Genomic DNA, 19,208 nt, shown 5'->3' on the forward strand with positions numbered 1-19,208 from the left:
ACTGGGTGGTAACTCATTGGGCTAAATGCACATGGCCCAAAGCAAAAGGACCAGTGGAAGGATCCCAGTTCTAGGCCTGGCTTCCACCTGCATGTGGGTGGTTTCAAGGTGGTGAAGCAGGTCTGCAGGTATCTATTTTTCTCTTCTTCTCTCTGTCTTCCGCCCCTCTCACAATAGCTCACTTTCCTGTCCAACTGCAACAAAACAACAACAACAAGAACAACAATACACATGGCCAACAAAAGGAAAAAAATGGCCTCCATGAATAGGGGATACGTAGTGTAGGCACTGAACTCCAATGATAACCCTGGAGGCAAAAAAAAAATTAAATAATTGGTTCACTGGTTGCTTTACCATTCCAGATGAGATGCACATACCCTCCAGATATTCACTGTCCAGCTATTGAGTAGAGGGCCAGAGAAGACATGAGGGTAGGGAAGTGGACAGTGGGAGTGAACCTACAGTTGAACAGAAGCTGAGGAGGGGCTTCTGGGTGGGCAGATGGAAGGGAGGGGATGCTCTGTGCAGAGTCTCCTGTGAAGGCTGACATGTTCTGGGACTCCAGATCAAGGCCTGCACACAGCAGTCTGGCTGTGCTGAAGACCATGGAGTGCTCAGACTACCTCAGAACACACAAACACTTTATTTGAATTAAGTTAAAAACAGGGAAATAAAACCATAAAGGAAAGGGCTCATGAACATGCAGTAGATGAGGAAAGCAATGCAGGTGTCCCCCAGGGAGGGCAGGGCCAGGTCGGGGGTGGGAGCAGGGCCCAGGGCCTTCTCCACAGCTGATTCTGAGAGTGCAGCTCTGAGCACCCAGCTCGGAGCCAGAGGGGCCTGTGTGGGCTGTGGCTCGGGGGTCCCCGCAGTCTTGGCTGAGGGCTCTGTCTCCAGAGTTGCTGAGGTCTCCACACTTGCAGAAGATTCTGGCTCCTGGGCCTGCTGGCAACAGGGTGGTGATGGCACCTTCTCACTGTCCCCTGGACCTGAGAAACAGACAAATCACCCCATGAACTATACTAGGGCCCCCTTGGTCTCACCCATCTTGAGTCATACCTGAGGGGCCCAACCCAGGAAGCCTTCCCTGCTGCTGTCCCCAAGATGAGCTGGTGTCAAGTCTCACTCCTGAAGAGATAGCAGCTTCTGGGTCTCTTCTCTGTGGGGCCCAGTCCCAAACATTTCTCCCACCAGATACTCATACAACTCAGCCCCCCCTCACCTGCAGGCTGTGTACCCAGGACACCCAGGTTCCGGGGGGGCACGTGGAGTACAGTGTCACTGTACAGTGGGATCACCCCCACCAGCAGCTCCACGCAACCCACGGGGAGGCCACTCTCTGCTGACTGGGCAGGAGTCCCTCCAAGGCTGTCCAGAGAGCCTGCTGAAGTTGTGTCCAAGGACAGCAGACTAGACCTGGACCTCGGCTGCTCGCAGAACTTCTTTGCCTGTGGCCATTTTCCCTCTGACAGAGTCTCAGAGTTGAGGCTAGACACTTCCTCCAGGTATCCTGACAGAGATCTCTACAGAATCAAGAGACCAGAGTGTCACAGCCTCCCAGCCCCTGCACATTGTCCTGCTTCCTCTGCCCCTGGGCTCAGCTTCCACCTCAGCCTAGACTTGTCTACACAGACTGCCTCCCAGGAAGGGGTACAGACAATTCCTAACCCCACTCCCAGAAAGGGAAAGACAGTGGGAAGATGTGGTCACTCAGAGTTATGCCTGAATATGGGCACCTGCCCCCAGTCACCCTCTGTTACCCTAGGACTTCTGTGGCAGCAACAACAGAAGCTTGCAGATTGATCCCTCAGCCAGCCTCTCAACTGAGTCATTCTGCCACCTCTGAGGCTCTTATTCCAGCCTTCACCATTGGGGACTTTCATTTTGGAGAGCATCCTTCTCTCAGCTCTGAGAGCAAAGTGACTTGGGCAGGGGATCTGTGGATAGAATGTGGTTGCCTGGTGACCAGGGTTCCAAGTCTGTTAAATCTAGCCCAGGGAGGTGAGGTCACTTCCTGCACCTCCTGACCTGAACTTGTGCTCAGACAAGACACCCTCAGTCACCATGGTGGGCTGACTGACGACTGCTTACCCTCCACCCTCATGTCACCTGCTTACACAGTGACAGCACATAAGGCACTCCACAGCCCTGTAAATCTTGGGTGTGGCCAGGGCTCTAACTTTGAGGACACAGACTTAGGGCAGAGCCTGACCCTCCTTTTCACCAGTGATTAGACACTGGATTGGCCATGAGCCTCTCAGGACCCCTGGACTCCATGTGACACGTGGTCACTCTAGCCTGCCTCCCTAGAATGTCCCCAGGTATATGTGTGCACCCACAAATACCTGGGTCCCTGTGCAGCCAAGGCTGCTATTTCCCTGGGATGTCACACAGACTATGATGGAGTTATGATCTGGGGTTGCTAGTGACCACCCTCACACAGGCTGGGCCTGCTGTTGGTGCAAGGACAGTTGCTTCAACCCCTACAGAAGTAGTGTTGTGGTATCTCTCCTTTTTATCTCTGTCTCTCTTTCTCTCTAACTTACGTTTTAAATTAAAGTCCACTGTGAGATGGAATTGGGCTGGAGACAGAAAAATGCAATGAAGTCAATAATACAAAAATAAATAAATGGGAAGCTGGATACATCATTCCACCCAATTAAAGGCCTTCTGGGGGTGGATGGAGAGAGTGTTAGGGCCCCAGAATGGAGGGAAAGGACCCACACTGGGGTGTGCTTGTGTTGCTGACATCCATACTAGGTGTATAAGACTTTGTATTGTAAACACTAAATTTCCTTCAATTTTTCCCTGATACCATTTATGAAAAGTGCATTTGATGGGTGAAGAATGGGAGGTACAGAACACTTCACCATGCTTTCAGGATGCAGATGTAAGTTCTTAACCACCCCTGGTAGCCGTCCCTCAAGTGGGTGACACTAGGATTGTTAAGATTCCCTTCAGGTAGGTCCTAAAATGAAATACAAACACAAGCAGACACAAAGGGTTACTATCTCCAATTTGTCACAACAGTGTAGTCTCAATAGTCAGAAGTAGAAGCAATCTAGATACCCAGGAGGGAGTGCATAGGAAATGTGACATAGCAAACTTAAAGACAATTTTATAGGCCCAAGATAATAGTGGGTATCATTTCAAAGAAACAAAAACTTGATTGGGGTTGGTGATATGACTCAGTGGTTAGAGCATGTCTTCCATTCATGAGGCCTTGGTTTCAACCCTCAGTAGCACATGAGGGCACTAAGGCAGAAATATGTGGAAATTCATAGATGAAGGCATGGTTCTCCCCCCTTATAAAAATATAAAAATAATAATTAACCAGGAGTCTGGCGGTAGTACAGCAGGTTAAGTGCATGTGGTAGAAAGAGCAAGGACCCCCATAATGATCCCGGTTCGAGCCCCCAGCTCCTCACCTGCAGGGGAGTAGTAGTTTCACAAGCGGTGAAGTGGGTCTGCAGGTGTCTATCTTTCTCTTCCCCTGCCTTCCCCATAGCTCTCCATTTCTCTTTGTCCTATCCAACAACAATGGCATTAATAACAACAATAAAAATAATAATAACAAGAGCAACAAGGGCAACAAAAGAGAAAATAGATAAATAAAGAAATAAGCAAATAAATATTCTGGGGTTGGGCAGTAGTGCAACAGGTTAAGCGCACATAGTACAAAGCTGAAGGACCTGCAAAATAATCCCAGTTTGAGTCCCAGGCTCCCCACCTGCAGGGGCGTTGCTTCACAGGTGGTGAACCAGGTCTGCAGGTGTCTAACTTTCTTTCCCCCTCCCTGTCTTCCCCTCCTCTCTCCATTTTTCTCTGTCCTATCAAACAATGACAACATAAATAACAACAACAACAATAAAACAACAAGGGCAACAAAAGGGGAAGAAAGCAAAATTTAAAATAAATAAATATAAAAAAATAATTGAGCTAGGGAGGTGGGTTAGTGGTGGAGCACACATCCAAAGTAAGTATAACTGACATATAATAAAATGCATGTAGTCTGGGGCCAGGCAGTAGCGCACCTGATTAAGTGCATAAGTTACAGTGTGCAGGGACCTGGGTTCAAACCCCTGGTCCTCACCTGCAGGGGGAAAGCTTCACGAGTGGTGAAGCAGGGCAGCAGGTATTTTTCTGTCTCTTTCCCTCTCTATCTCCCCTCCCCTCCTGATTTCTCTCTGTTTGTATCCAATAATAAATTAAAATATTAAAAAATAAAATAAGGGAGTCAGGCGGTAGTGCAGCAGGTTAAGTGCATGTGGCACAAAGCTCAAGGACCCGTCGGTAAGGATCCCGGTTTGAGGTCCTTGCTCCCCACCTGCAGGGGAGTCTCTTCATAAGTGGTGAAGCAGGTGTGCAGGTGTCTATCTTTCTCTTCCCTTCTCTCCATTTCTCTCTGTCCTATCCTACAAAAAAGACATCAATAACAACAATAATAACTACAACAACAATTGCAAAAAGCAACAAGGGCAACAAAAGGAAATAAATAAATAAATTTAATAAAGATAAAATAAAATGCACACAGTCTAATTTTTGTTAGTGACATTTGACAAATACATACATTTATGGAGTTAATCTCAACTTTTGAATATGTAGACTATTTCCATTATCCTAAAAATATCCATGTGCTTAATATTTTTTCCTTAAGTCATTTGTCCAGAATGCTACCCTAAGTCAATCACTGATCTGATTTATCTAATTTCCCTATCTACAGACTAGTTTTACTTCTTCTATAAAAATCTGTATAAATAGAGTCCTTCCATGTGTACTGTTTTTTTTTGGGGGGAGGTGTCTGGTTTCATTTGCTTATACAATGTCTGTGAGGTTTGCTTTGTATTGTTTCTCATGAACAAGGGCTCAGGGTGGAGAGGAGGTAGAGTGAGGCCGGAGCACTGCTCAGCTTTGGCACAAGTGGTATCAAACATTGAACCTGTGACCTCTGCAGCAGCCTCTGGAAGCATGAGAGAACTGTCGATTGCTGTGCTATCTACCCTGTTCATATACTTGTGCATGCCAACAGATTTTTTTAAAAAAACTGTTGAACTTTTAATTTTTATGTGAATAGAATATTGTTTATACACTCATGAGTTGATGGGAATGAATTACTTTTAGCCATTAAGACATATATGTTGTAAACATCCACATATATGCCTTTATGATTTCAGTTTCTCTTGGATAAATACCTGAGAGTGTAGTTGCTGATTCATGTGTGTGTGTGTGTGTGTACAATTTTGAAAACTATCTTCCAAACTATTTCCAAAGTGACTGTATCATTTTATATTCCATGAGCTATATATGGAGTCCACTTGTGGAGATAAACATAAGGACCAGTTCAAGGATCCTGGTTCAAGCCCCGGCTACTCACGTACAGGGGAGCCGCTTCACAGTCATTGAAGCAGGTCTGCAGGTGTCCATCATTCTCTTCCTCTCTCTACTTCGTCTCCTCTTTCCATTTCTCTCTGTCCTATCTATCAATGACAATATGAATAGCAACAATAACTACAACAACTATAAAAAAGGTAACAAAAGGGAAAACAAATAAATATTAAAAAACAAGAACAGTGAGTTTCATTTGACATTACTATGCCATTTCATTGACAATCAAATATTATATGACACTTTTATTTACATGATTAACCCTCACCAGGTCAATTGTATTATCCAATATGTTCTGTATATTTGTGTATCTTTACAGTACACATGTTAAAAGTGTATAAGGCCATATTTTGTCTACAAATTCCCCCAGGGAGTGACTCTGTAGCACAGTGGGTTGAACGCCTGTGGCACAAAGCACAAGGACCAGCATACTCATCTCAGTTTGAGTCTCAGGCTCCCCACCTGCATGGGAGTCGATTCAGAACAGGTGAAGCAGGACTGCAGGCGTCTCCCTCCCCCCTCTCTGTCTTTCCCTCCTCTCTCCATTTCTCTCTGTCCTATTCATCAACAATAACATCAATAACAACAACAATGGTAAATACAACAATAAAACAATGACAACAAAAGGGAATAAATAAATAACTATTTAAAAACATAAAGAAAAAGTATTTACCGCATTGTGTGTCTTGGAGCCCCGCCTTCCCAGATCCCTGCCCCACTAGGAAAAGAGAGACAGGTTTACAGGACCAGCCAATGTCCATGTTCAGCAGAGAAACAATTATAGAACCAGACCTTTCACCTTCTGCACCCCTAAGTGATCCTGGGTCCATGCTCCCAGAGGAATGAAGAATAGGGAAACTATCAAGGGAGGGAATTGTATATGGAGCTCCGGGGGTGGGCAATGTGTGGAAAGGAACCCCTTTTATGCTATGGTCTTGTCAAGGTTTCCATTTCAGAAATAAAAAAATAATAATAAAAGAATTTATTGCTGCTGTCACCAGAGAATCTAGGTCAGTATGACTCTTCCTAGAGAGAAGACCAAGAGGGAATGTATCCACCTGCAGGGAAAAAGCAGCCTCCTATTATTTACCATATGTTTTTTAGGTGAGTTTAAGAAACTGTGATACTATGGTATAGTCATTATTTGCTTTCAGGCAATTTTGTTGTTGTTATTGTCATTGCAGTTGTTGTTGGATAGGACAGAGAGAAATCAAGAGAGGAGGGCAAGACAGAGAGGGGGAGAGAAAGATAGATACCATGGAGACCTGTTTCACCACCTGTGTAGTGACTATTCTTGCAGGAAGGAAGCCAGGGGCTCGAACCGGCATCCTTTTGCTAATCCCTGAGCTTAGTGCGTTGTGAGCTACCACTGGACTCCAATATTACATTTAAAGTCCAGAATTTGGGGGTTGGCTGGTGGCACAGCCAGTTGAACATACACACACAATCATGCACAAGGGCCCAGTTCAAGCCCTTGGTCTCCACATACACAAAAAAAATCATAAATAGTAAACTGGAAATGAGCTAACACTAAATACTGTTAGTGATTAAACCAACAGCAAACAAACAAAACATCAAGACATGTAGTTCAGTCAAGGTTTGGATTTGTGTGACTTAGTACTGTGTTCTCTGGTTGAGTTCAGCAGCCCATGTCTGGCTTTACACAGAGGTCATAACCTGTCCCTTGTCCTTATGGGAATAAATGTTTTGATGTATATCAAATGTTGAGATGACTCAGAGAGTTATCTTAGCAATCTCCCTGATGAACCACGGAATGAAGTGTTCACAGTAGTGTTGAATCTTGAGTTTTTTGACTGTCTTTCCTCTGCACAGAGTGGAGGAGAAGCTTGTAGGTGCTAAAAAAAAAATTCTGCATAGTATCAATTGGGGGGAAATGTGTCAAGAGATTTCCATGATTTTATGGGACATGATCTCAGAGCTGACTCAATGAATGAATGAATGAATACTTCCCAAGTCACCAGAAAACATGTGCTACATCATAAGTGTAGTCTGTGCTGCAAGTTCCTGGCCCATGTAGAGTGAGAATCAGACACCTGATAGAGCCGTGTATGCAACTTGTGTCTGGGGAAAAACTGTCTACATTCAATTAGTTCCTCACGTGGTGATTCTGTGACCCCAGAGATGTCACAGACGTTGGAGATTGTTGTATAAAATACTGATCTATTTACCCTGAACCTTCTCTCTTTGTTTCCTTATCTGTATGAAAAGGTAGCCCAGATTGGTGAAATGTTGAAAACATGAATGAGGCACCGATGAAGGAGAAATACAAATCTTAAATCAGTTTGAAAAGTTATCGGAGCTACTATTGTTAAGCTGAAGCTGACAGCACCCCCATGACCAGTACGTTATTTTTCCTGAATGTGAGGAGGGAGAGCGAGAGGGAGAGGGAGAGGGAGAGGGAGAGGGAGAGGGAGAGGGAGAGGGAGAGGGAGAGGGAGAGGGAGAGGGAGAGGGAGAGGGAGAGGGAGAGGGAGAGGGAGAGAGAGAGAGAGAGAGAGAGGGAGAAAGGGAAGCCTGGTTGGCATCATGATGACATCTGGAACCTGGTGGCTGAAAAGAGAGTTAATGTACAAAGCCAAACAAATTGTTGAACAATCATGGACTCAAAGGTTGGAATAGTGGAGAGGAAGTGTTGAGAGGTACTCACTGCAGGCTCTAATGTACTTCTGCTTTCAGGTATATATTTTGCCCCATTTTATGGATACGTGTAAACATATGCTCCATCTCACCAAAACTAGTGTATATCTAGGTTTTGGGACTTTGTTAGGAAGTGAACCACCTGGGATGGAATTAGAGAATACCATGAAAGGAAAGGTCTCACCCACGTGATGAAGCTGAAGGGTTGTCATTTCACACCTGAAGTCTCTGGACACAGTCTGAGCTGAAGCATGTTGAGGTGGCACTTGTTGTGGTGATTAGATTGCGATCGGCGGATGCAATATTGTTTGATATGAATTGGGAGAAGCATGCAGAAATGTGGGCCCCACCCTAAGGTTCCAGGACTGGGGGAAATATAGGCTCTATAGTGGAAATGTGAGGTTCCTGCTGTCTTAGGGTTCAAAAAGACAATGGACAGTTATTGTTATTACCACATTATTTGGTAATTGGGTTAACTTTGAAAAGTCCCTTTGTTAGGGTTTGCTGTATAGTACCCAGTATCTTGTATATAGCTGTGCTATTGGATGCTTCTGATCTACTTGGTCTAGGCTTTTGAGAGAGTCCACATATCAAAGACCCAGCCTATGTATTCAAAACACTCAGTCTGTGTTTTAAAAAGTTTGAGACATACAATCAACTTTTCCCCATCTCATACTAATTAAATAGTGATTTATATGACTACACATTAACAGGAGTGTACACAAACACCATTCCCAGCACCAAAAGACTGTGTTCCATTCCACCCACCCACCCCACACCCTCACCACACTGGGAAGCCAAATGTTCACTCTCCCCCTCAAAACAGGGTTTTTACTTTGGTGCCCTACTCTCAATTTAGTCAGATCCTGCTTTTAGTTTCCCTTTCTGCTCTTCTTTCTCAACTTCTATTGATGAGTGGGATCATCGCATACTCATCTTTATCTTTCTGACTTATCTCACTTAATACAATTCCTTCTAGCTCTGTCCAAGATGGGTCAGAGAAGGTGTGTTCACTGTTCTTAATAGCTGCATCGTGTACTTATTTATTTTGTGAGAGAAAATTATAGAGGTGGGAGGGTTAGAGTGAGATCAAGATGGAGATAGTGAAAATAAGAGTAAGGGGGGGGTGAGGAAAACACTAAGGACTGGTGAGTGAAGAGAGAGAAAGAGAGGAAGGAGGGAGGGAGGAAGAGAGAGAGAGAAAGAGAGAGATAGAGAAACAGACACACACAGAGAGAAGCACTGCTCAATTCTGGCCAGGAATGGAAGCTTAATAAGGTTAGACCTCAGCTCTGCAAATGGAGGCTCTGACAGGATGATCTCTAGGGAACCTATGGAAGACCAAATTCCAGAGAGTTGAGGCCAAATCCCAGATCCTTTCCTTTACCTGTTGCTAAGAATGAAAGAGCTGGGAGTCGAATGGTAGCACAGTGGGTTAAGCGTATGTTCCCCAAAGCACAAGGAGGATTAAAGCTTAAGGATCCCCTTCAAGCCCCTGGCTCCCCACTTGCAGGGGAGTTGCTTCACAAGCAGTGAAGCAGGTCTGCAGGTGTCTGTCTATATGTCCACCTCTCTCTCTTCCCCTCCTCTCTCTATTTCTCTCTGTCCTACCCAACAACGACGACATCAATAACTACAACAATTAAACAACAAGGGCAACAAAAGGGAATAAATAAGTAAAGAGTATAATTGAAAAGAATTATAAAAGAGCTTTCTACACTCTCATCTGCATTAGCATTAGGTATTTTATTGTATTTTGTTAAAACTCATGCACGTTGTGCTACCTCAGTAAATGTCCCATATAGGAAAAAATTAAACGGCCCCTGTGACTTCTCTCTTTCGGTGTTGTTTTGTTGGACTTTGTGTGTTTCTTGTTATTTCCCAAGAACTGTTCTGAGGTTTCATCTGGGGATGCTGAGGTTTGAACTTGGGAGTCTCAGGCAAAGTTCTTTGCATCAACAGAATGTTTTTCCCCACTTCTCCCAAGTCAGGTTGGCAGGCACTTTGTTTCTTCATGCCCACGTGAAGAAACATGGCTGTGAATTGACAAATGGTTATACACATAAAGAATTCGTGTGATCCCAAGGATCTGTTGTTCATGCAGTCCAATGTAGAATGGCCCTGCAGGAGGAATTCACACCCCAATCAGGGAGGCAGAACAACCAGCCTGGTGACAAGATTATGGTGGCCAATGGAAGGCTTTCAGTTAAAAAAAAAAAAGAAAGGATTCAGGGTGCAGCCAAGGCACTCCGTCCCTGAGAGCATAAAAGCTGCAGGCCAGAATCTTCCTCACTCCTAGCTAGACAACAGCATCCAAGGGTAAAGTCCCAAACGTCTAAAGTCCTAGACTGCTCCCGCATCCCAGACTCACAAGACAGAAGATCGGCCACTGCCTGCAGCTTCAGCCAGTCAGACAGAGAGACCCACAGCCAGAGCGACCCACAGCCAGATCGCCAGTCAGCCAGTCTGAGGGACTGGCAGACAACCAGCCAGACCCACAGAGAGCCAACAGCCAGTAGGACAGAGAACCTGTGCTCAAGACTACCAGCCTTCCAGCCAGAGGAGAGCCCGCCTGGCCGCCATCCTGCCAACCAGCCAGAGATACAGACATCCAACAAGGTCGACAGACAGAGAACCTAGCTGCCAACCAGCTAGCCTGCCGGCCCTGACCAGTTAGGGAACCAGCTTGCAACTTCTGAAGACATGGCCAGGCGACCCTGCAGCCCTGGGGGCTCCTCTGAGCCCTGGGAGGAAGCCCAGCCTGCAGGACCCCAGGTGGAAAAGCAGCCCCGCATTGAGGAGCCTGCAGAAGCACAGATGCCACCAGCGCCCAGACTGCAGGAGCCACAGGAGCCCCGGGCTGCCATGCTGCATATCTCCGTGGTGGTGCTGCGCCTGGGCTGTGGCCTGCAGGTGCCCCTGGGAGACAGACAGGTGCTGGTGGAGCCCAAGCCCAGAGCAGTGACGCAAGGGTCTCTGCCAGGCCAGCTGCTGCTGGTGTTGAGCGATGTCCACCTGCGCTCCGTGGACCAGAGCCTCGGGGGCCAGGGCCCATGGCCTCGGGGGCTGCCTCCAGGTGCAGCCCTGGGCTCTCTGGTGCTGCCCCTGGAACACTGGCTGCGGGGCGCCACCTGGCTGCAGGTGTCTGTCCAGCAGGAGCACTGGCAGCTGCCCACAGGCCCCTGCACCCTTAACTTCTGCATGGTGTCTGCTGGCAGCTTCCTGCATGCAGCCAGGCCACAGCGCTCAGCCTGCAAGGGCCTCACAGCACACAGCCCTGGCTTGGGGCCACCACCGGGGGCTCCCACCTCCCCTCCTCCTCCCCTGATCTGGCTCTCAAGTACAGCCTGCAGGCTCACCTTCAGCATCTGCCCCCCAGCTCAGTGCTCAGACCTCTGCCTCCTTCTCCCAGTCCCGGCCCTCTCTCCTGGCAGGCCCGCCCATGCCCTTGGCGGCCTGGGCCTGGACCCAAGGCCCACAGGTGCCTCTTCCACCACTCTCACTCCTCAGATGAACATCTGTCTCCCTGAGGCCTGGACCATTTCTCCCACAAGCCTCCAACTGAATGTACAGCCTGGAGACTCAGCGCTGATGACCTGCAGGGGACCATGCTGCATCAACCTCAGCTCACAGCAAGGACACGGAGCCCGCAGGCCAGAGCATGGAGCCTGAAGACACACCGGACTCTACCAGCTCTGCTCCAGCCTGCCTACCTGCCTGCCTGCCTGCTGGGAGGAGTAGTGTTCCCTCCTTTTCCCAAGGACAGACACTCAAGTTTCTGCCATGGAGACTCCAAACACAGCCATATGCCCTGGATTGACCCGGACTCACTCCACCTGGACCCAGTCAGCTCTTTCTTCTTTGGAACGGAGGCTCACATCGCTGGGTGCTACCTACCCACAGTCCAGACACCCACCCCTCATACAGGCACTGCTGGCAACAAACCCCCCACTCACAGCACTGTGCTGGGCCCAGCACCCCTGAAAGGCCCTGGCACTCAGCTCTCACTTGGATGAACACCAAGGAAGCACCAGTGGGCTTCACTCACTCCTCACCCCAAGACTGTGCAGCAGGGACTTTAGTCTCTCCAGACAGACTCTTGGCACCTCTGCTCCCTGTTTCTCCCCAAGCCCCCAAATCACTGCAGGTGCTCTGTGGGGCTGATTTCCCAGGAAATGGAAGGATAACTCGCTCAAAGATATCTTTTGGCAGACTTGGCCACTCTGGACACAGCTTTGTGTTGCTCCCACTTGGCAGATGTGGATAGCATTGAGGAAATTATGTGTGTAATAAATAGGGGGGACCTTGATGGGGAACCTTTTGTCGATCAACAGCCATGTTTGTCCACATATGCGTGAAGAAACAAAGTGCCTGTGAACCTGACTTCATGGAACTGGGGGAAACATCCTGATGGTCCAAAGACCTTTAACCTGAGACTCTGAGCTCCCAAGTTCAAACTTCAGCATCTCCAGAGGATACATCAGTGCAGTGGGTGGGAAAGCAAAATCAACAAACGGAATGACAAAGGAATCAACACCTAAAGTTAGAAGTCATGGGGTGGGGGGTAGCTGGGGAGGGTAGAGGGGAGGTGGGGCTGCTTCATTGGTTCTAAAGGGGACATTTACAGTGCTGACACTATGTGGAAGATTGTAAACAAAATCCAATAAATGCAATAAAACAGCTTGATGAGAGTGAGGGGAGTCTAAACACCAGAGGAAAAAGGGTTATATGATCACAAATAATTTGGGAAATCCTGTATACCTTCTCTCCTCTCAGGTCAAGTGCTCCCCACCTTCTCGGGGGATGATTAATAAGCAGTGAAGCTGGTCAATAGATGTCTATCTTTCCCTTTGTCTCTATGCCTATCACCATGGATGTTCTAAACTCCATGAAGGGGAGTCAGGTGGCAGCACAGCGGGTTCAGCTTAAGTGGCCCAAAGCACAAAGACCAGAATAAGGACCCAGTTCAAGCCTCTGGCTCCCCACTTACAGGGGAGTGGCTCACAGGTGGTGAAGAAAGTCGCTCTCCTCCCTTTCTTTCCCCTCTCTGTCTTCCTCTCCTCTCTCGATTTCTCTCTGTCCTATCCAACAATGACAACTTCCCTCCCTCTGGGAGTGTGGACCAAAATTCTTTCTTTGGGAGGTACAGAAAAAGAAAGGAGTTCTGATTTCTATAATTGCTTCTTTGTTGGACATGGCTTCTGCATCTTCTGCCTCCAGGCCATCTCCATCATCTCCTTCTCCCTCTTCTGCATCTTCTCACTCCCTGCCATCTAAGTCATCTCCTTGCTCTTCTGCATCATCTGCATCCTCGCCATCTCCATCATCTCCTTCTCCCTTTTCTGCATCTTCTGCCTCCACGCCATCTACATCATCCTCTTCTCCCTCTTCTGCATCTTCTCACTCGCCGCCATCTCCATCATATCCTTCTCTCTCTTCTGCATAGTCTGCCTCCCCACCATCTCCATCATTTCCTTTGCCCTCTTCTGCATCTTCTGCCTCCCTGCCATCAGCATCATCTCCTTCTCACTCCTCTGTGTCTTCTGCCTCCTCGCCATCGGTATCATCTCCTTCACCCTCTTCTGCCCCGACATAGGCATCATCTCCTTCTCCCTCTTCTGCGTTTTCTGCCTCACTGCTATCAACATCATCCCATGACCATCTGCATCTCCATTTTGAAGATAGATAGTTGACTTACTATAGTTATATTCCAAAGGACATATGATTACACTAGTTTTTAGCCTAACCTCTTGTATGCAGGTGGACCCACGTTATTGTCAGGGGAGATGGTGTCATGGCTGGAAAAAGAACCTGAAAGCTGGATCAGGGAAGAGTTTACCTCCCAAATACGGGGAAGTTGTATAGATATTGTTGACTGTAGACCCCATCGATTTGTCCTGGTGCCCAGATTCACCTTAGGAGCCTATGTGACCATCGCATCCCTGTAGGTCTGAGCTCACATTCTATGGCCATCAGTAGGAACGTTCCAAGCTGCCCCAATATCAGGACCCATCTTCCTCAGGTGTAGCCTAGAGTATGTTCTCCAGCCTCCCTTCAAGGATGATACATTTTCTACCATTGTTGATCCTCATTGAAGGCAAGGTCCTATGTGGGCTCACAAAGGGGTCTTTGTGTTGTTCCTGATGGAGATGGCCAGTGACAGATCCCGTGAGATAGGGCATATGAACACATGTCCATATATTAGGGCAAAACATATACCTAAAGTAAAATTGCACAATAGTCTGCAGTGAGTCAATAAATGAAGCAAGCAAGTAGAAAGACCTAAAAAGACACCATAAAGTTCCTAATGAAAGTTTCTATTCATACCTAGAAACCCTCCTCACCTACTTCCTATTACCACTTCCCTCAGTCACTCCAAAGCTAAGCTTATCAAAGCAAGGACTGCAAAAGCTGAATAAGGCCAGAGACTGGCATACTTTAATGATGACTCTTTAGTCACTATCACATCAGCTGGGGCCCTAACTCTGGAGTCCTGAGATTCCCACACAGACTTGATGGGCCTAGACCTCAAATAAATAATTTTTTAAATGAATAGTTTAAAAAATATTAAAAAAGAGAGAGAGAGAATGCGGATTGATGGGAAAGAGGGAAACTTCTGTGGTTTGAGATATGTGGGTCTACAGTGTCACAGAGGAAGCATGAACCATCAGCTTTCTGCCTCTGCTCTGTACCCAGGGACATACTCAGGGCCCTGACACTTGCAGAAATGTGAATCTCAGTATCAACCTCTAGGCCTTCCCTTCTATCTCCTCCTCCACCCAATTTCACTGTCTCTACGCAATAATAAATAATTTTAAAAAGTTTTAAAAAAGTAGAGTTAGACAAGGGTAGATAGCATAATGACTATATAAACTGACTCTCATGCTTGAGGTTACAAAGTCCTAGGTCCAATGCCTACCACCACCATAAGGCAGAGCTGAGTAATGCTGTGGTAAAAACAAAAACAAAAACAAAAAACCAAAAAACAAAGAACAAAAACATAGAGCTAAGAACATATTGAAATATCACTTGCCACCTGGCAGTGAGGCAAGAGACAACACTGGAAGGGACAGAGCTGTTGAAGCTTAGAGAAAGAAAAGGCAGGCAAAGGACTCAGTTTGCAGGAGCCAACAAGGATACCGAATGAGGCCTAACGGGTGATGTTGAACTTCACATTTCTGGACACAAAAAAAGGGAGATACAGATGATGCTGATGGCGGGGAGGCAGAAGATGCAGATTAGAGAGAAGGAGACGATGCAGTCAGCAGGAAGGCAGAAGATGAAGAAGAGAAAGAAGGAGATGATGGAGATGGGGGGGATGCAGAAGTCTCCCTTCTCCCCGCCCCCTACCCTACGTACTTCCTGAGTTTGAGACTCTGCTGCTGGAGGAAAAAGATGGAGGAGCACATGGTGTGGTGATTAGGTGCTGGACTGTTTGCCCGCTCGTGAATAAAGATTAGACTGCGTTCTCAGCTCAGCCATGTGTTTCTGGTCATCTGTTACCCGCCCTTGAAGCCAGCCCGGCGAAAACAACTCCTTCCTTCCTTCCCTCCTTCCTTCCAGCCATCCTCTATAAAGACAGAGACAGAGAGCACCGAGACTTCCTTCAGTAGAGGCCAGACTGTAGCTGGGGTTGCACACATGGCAAAGCAGTAGTACAAGTGAACTATTTCACCAGGCCACACATATCTATTTTGTTATGTGCATGACCCAGTTTCTGGTCTGGCCCCACAGCACTGGGGGAAACTTTGGTGCTATGGTCTCTCTCTGTAGAAAAAAAAAGACCTGCAACAGTAAAGACTCAGAAATAACAAAAATAAATGGATAAACTGAGGGTGAGCTGGATCCAATACTTAAGACATGTATTTTCAGCACTGAGTCCAGCCCCAAAGAGGAAAGGTATGCAAATGAGTCATTTCTTTGAGAAAGGGAATGAGAGTGAGCAAGATAGAGAAAGGAAGGAAGGACAGTGATATCTCTGACCAGGAAGATATGCTGAGACACCCAACTGCAGGTCCCTCTTCTTGGTGAGACTAATACAAATCTCCTTCAAAATTACCCAAGCTGTGAGATTCTCAAAGACAAAGACCAAACTGGCCAATAGAGTTGCAGAATAGCAAGTCTAGAAAGGCTCTGCGACTGGGTCTCTGTGGAGTACAAAGTTCTGCTGGTGGGACTTCAGCTGGCCTGGGTTCTAGCCCATAGCTATATCCTTGGACAGAGCTAGGTCCAACTTTATATGACCTTGGGCAACTTATTTATACCTCTGGACCTCAGTTTCTTCATTGGCAAAACTGGAATAATAATTTTGTGCTGTTGGAATAATAATTTCAGTGCTGTTGCAGGGAAGAATGATACACTTTGGTAAACATCTGACTCACAGTAGGGACTCAATAAATATTAATTACTTTTTAAAAATCATTCAGGCTTCATTCAGGTGTTTAATGGCTCCACTATATGGAAAGCCAGATGTACTTTAAGTACACTCCTGCTCATACTGCTTTCCTTATAGTGGGACATTATGTATTAACGCATTACCTTCTTTAAAAAGTTTATTTCGACACCAAAAGTAAAAAGGGCACCAAAGTAAAAACCCTGTGGTGAGGGGCAGACATGCAGCTTCCTGGGCCAGTGGGGGGTGGGAGTGGGTGGGAGGGATGGGTCACTGTCTTTTGGTGGTGGGAATGGTGTTTATGTACACTTCTAGTAAAGTGTAGTCATATAAATCACTAGATAATTAATATGAGAGGGGGAAATTAATTGTATGTCTCAAAGTTTTTAAAACACAGACTGAGTCTTTTTAATATATAGGATGTGTATTTGATGTGCGGACTCTCTCAAAAGCCTAGACCAAGTAGATCAGAAGCAACCAATAGCACAGCTATATACAAGATACTGGGTACTGTACAGCAAACCCTAACAAAAGGACTTTTCAAAGTTAACCCAATTACCAAATAATGTGATGATAACATTAACTATCCATTGTCTTTTTGAACCCTAAGACAGCAGGAACCTCACATCTCCACTATAGAGCCTTTACTTCCCCCAGTCCTGGAACCCTTGGATAGGGCCCACTTTCCCTTATGCCTCTCCCAATCCATATCAAATAATATTGCATCTGCCGATCGCAACCTAATCAACACAATGATTGCCACCTCAACATGCTTCACTTCAGACTGTGTCCAGAGACTTCATGTGTGGAATGACAACCCTTCAGCTTCATTACTCGGGTGAGACCTTTCCTTACATAGTATTCTCTAATTACATCCCAGGTGGTTCACTTTCTAACAAAGACCCAAAACCTAGATATACACCAGTTTCTGTGAGAGAGAGCATATGTTCACATGCATCCATAAACTACTGCAAAATATATACCTGAAAGCAGAAATACACTAGAGTTTGCTGTGAGTATCCCCCTAACACTTCCTCTCCACTATTCCAAGCTTTGGGTCCATGATTGCTCAACAATTTGTTTGGCTTTGTATGTTAACTCTCTTTTCAGTCACCAGGTTCCAGATGCCATCAGGATGCTGGCCAGGCTTCCCTGGACTGAAGACCCACCAATGTGCCCTGGAGCTCCACTTCCCCAGAGACCCACCCTACTAGGAAAAGAGAGAGGCAGACGTGGAGTATGGACCGACCAGTCAACGTCCATGTTCAGCGGGGAAGCAGTTACAGAAGCCAGACCTTCCACCTTCTGCAACCCACAACGACCCTGGGTCCATGCTCCCAGAGGGATGGAGAATGGGAAAGCTATCAGGGGAGGGTGTGGGATATGGAGATTGGGTGGTGGGAATTGTGTAGAGTTGTACCCCTCCTACCCTATGGATTTGTTAATTTATCCTTTCTTAAATAAAAAATAAATTTTAAAAAGTTTATTTCATTTGTTTTATTTTTATGTGTGAGAAAGATACAGACCACTAGATATTGAAAGAGAGAGACCAGAGCACTGCTCAGCTCTGGCTTATCGTGGTATGGGGGATTGAACCTGGGACTTTGGAGCCTCAGGCATAAGTCCTTTTTGTATATACCCTGCCCTTTCCTATGTCCTACCTTCTTAAGAGCATCATTAAGGGTTATTCAAATAGCATTTTATGCCTGAGGCACCAAAGGTACCATATTCAGTCTTCAACACACTATATGCCAGTTTTGAACAGTGGTCTGGTAAAATAACAATTATGTGTGTGTGTATGTGTGTGTGTACACACACACTTATGCACATATCCACTAGTATGCTCTTTTACAAGGTACAAAACCTCAAATCAAACTGGGTTTAAAAGTGAGGTGGGGTTATTAGTTCATATAACTGTAAAGTCCCACAGAAATGCTAGATTTAGGAGAAGTCTGGCCAGAAGCTTCATGACAGAAAACCTGGTTTCTTTTTTTTTTCTAAACTGCTATCTGTAGTATCAGCTTTATTTTTAGTCTGTCTTCTTTTGTACTTGCAAGATGATTATCAGCAGAAGTCTAGATCCATCTGTCAGGACTGAGTTGACTTTATGTGAAGAAAAATCCACTGTAGTCATGACTATAACTGAGAGAAATTCATTTCTTTCTGTATAAGAGAAATCCAGAGGGGCCAGGTGGTGGTACACCTGGTTGAGGGTACATATTACAATACGCAAGGACCCAGGTTCAAGCCCCCGGTCCCCACCTGCAGGGGGTAAGCTTCATGAGTGGTGAAGCAGGGCTGCAGGTGTCTCTCTGTCTCTCTTCCTCTCTATCACCCCCTTCCCTCTTGATTTTTGGCTGTCTCTATCCAATAAATGAAGATAATAAAAAAATTGTTTAAAAAAGAGAGAAATCCAGGTAGTATAGGTAGTCCAAGTCTAACACAGTGGCCTAATCCTATCATGAGCTCAGGTATCTAATGTTTCACATCTTAGAGTATCCTCAAGGTCACCTCAAAAACCAAAATAACTGCGGGTGCTCTAGCACATATGTATTCTACATAAGAGGAAGAAACATAAGAAAGTGCTGCCTATTCTCTTGTAATGAGATTTGTTGGAAATGCCAATACAAACTTTTGTTTCTGTTTTATTGACTGAACATCACATAGGACCATTGGGAAGTAGACCAGGAAATACATATTAATAGCTTTGTGGGACTTAAATGTGCCCATTTGATAGCTGAATAATTCTTCTTTAAAATAATAGTTATTTATC

At 46.0% G+C, this 19,208-nt stretch overlaps 1 protein-coding gene and 1 long non-coding RNA gene across 2 annotated transcripts in view; one reads left to right on the forward strand and one right to left on the reverse strand.

Moving 5' to 3' along the window:
* Positions 1–19,208, forward strand: part of LOC132539913 (uncharacterized) — a 98,208-nt gene that overhangs the window by 54,811 nt on the left and 24,189 nt on the right. The gene's annotated exons all lie outside the window — the stretch shown is intronic.
* Positions 625–10,626, reverse strand: LOC132539827 (uncharacterized). Its single transcript, XM_060195753.1, has 3 exons — positions 10,593–10,626; positions 1,223–1,510; positions 625–989 (listed from the first exon to the last, which is right to left on the reverse strand). Exons 1-3 carry the CDS (start codon positions 10,624–10,626, stop codon positions 652–654), a joined length of 660 nt encoding a protein of 219 aa, XP_060051736.1. The 3' UTR covers positions 625–651.

Source organism: Erinaceus europaeus, chromosome 8 (genome assembly GCF_950295315.1).
Source record: "Erinaceus europaeus chromosome 8, mEriEur2.1, whole genome shotgun sequence".
Lineage (NCBI taxonomy): Eukaryota > Metazoa > Chordata > Mammalia > Eulipotyphla > Erinaceidae > Erinaceus > Erinaceus europaeus.

Bases quoted from the DNA above. Each gene is read 5' to 3' on its own strand.
- LOC132539827 (XM_060195753.1), bottom strand. From the start codon at position 10,626: ATGGCGGCCAGGCGGGCTCTCCTCTGGCTGGAAG. The intron at 1,511-10,592 runs GCTGGTAGTCTT...GATCTCTGTCAG, and splicing joins GGCTCTCCTCTGGCTGGAAG to GATACCTGGAGGAAGTGTCT. The intron at 990-1,222 runs GTGAGGGGGGGC...TCTGTTTCTCAG, and splicing joins CCTGGGTACACAGCCTGCAG to GTCCAGGGGACAGTGAGAAG.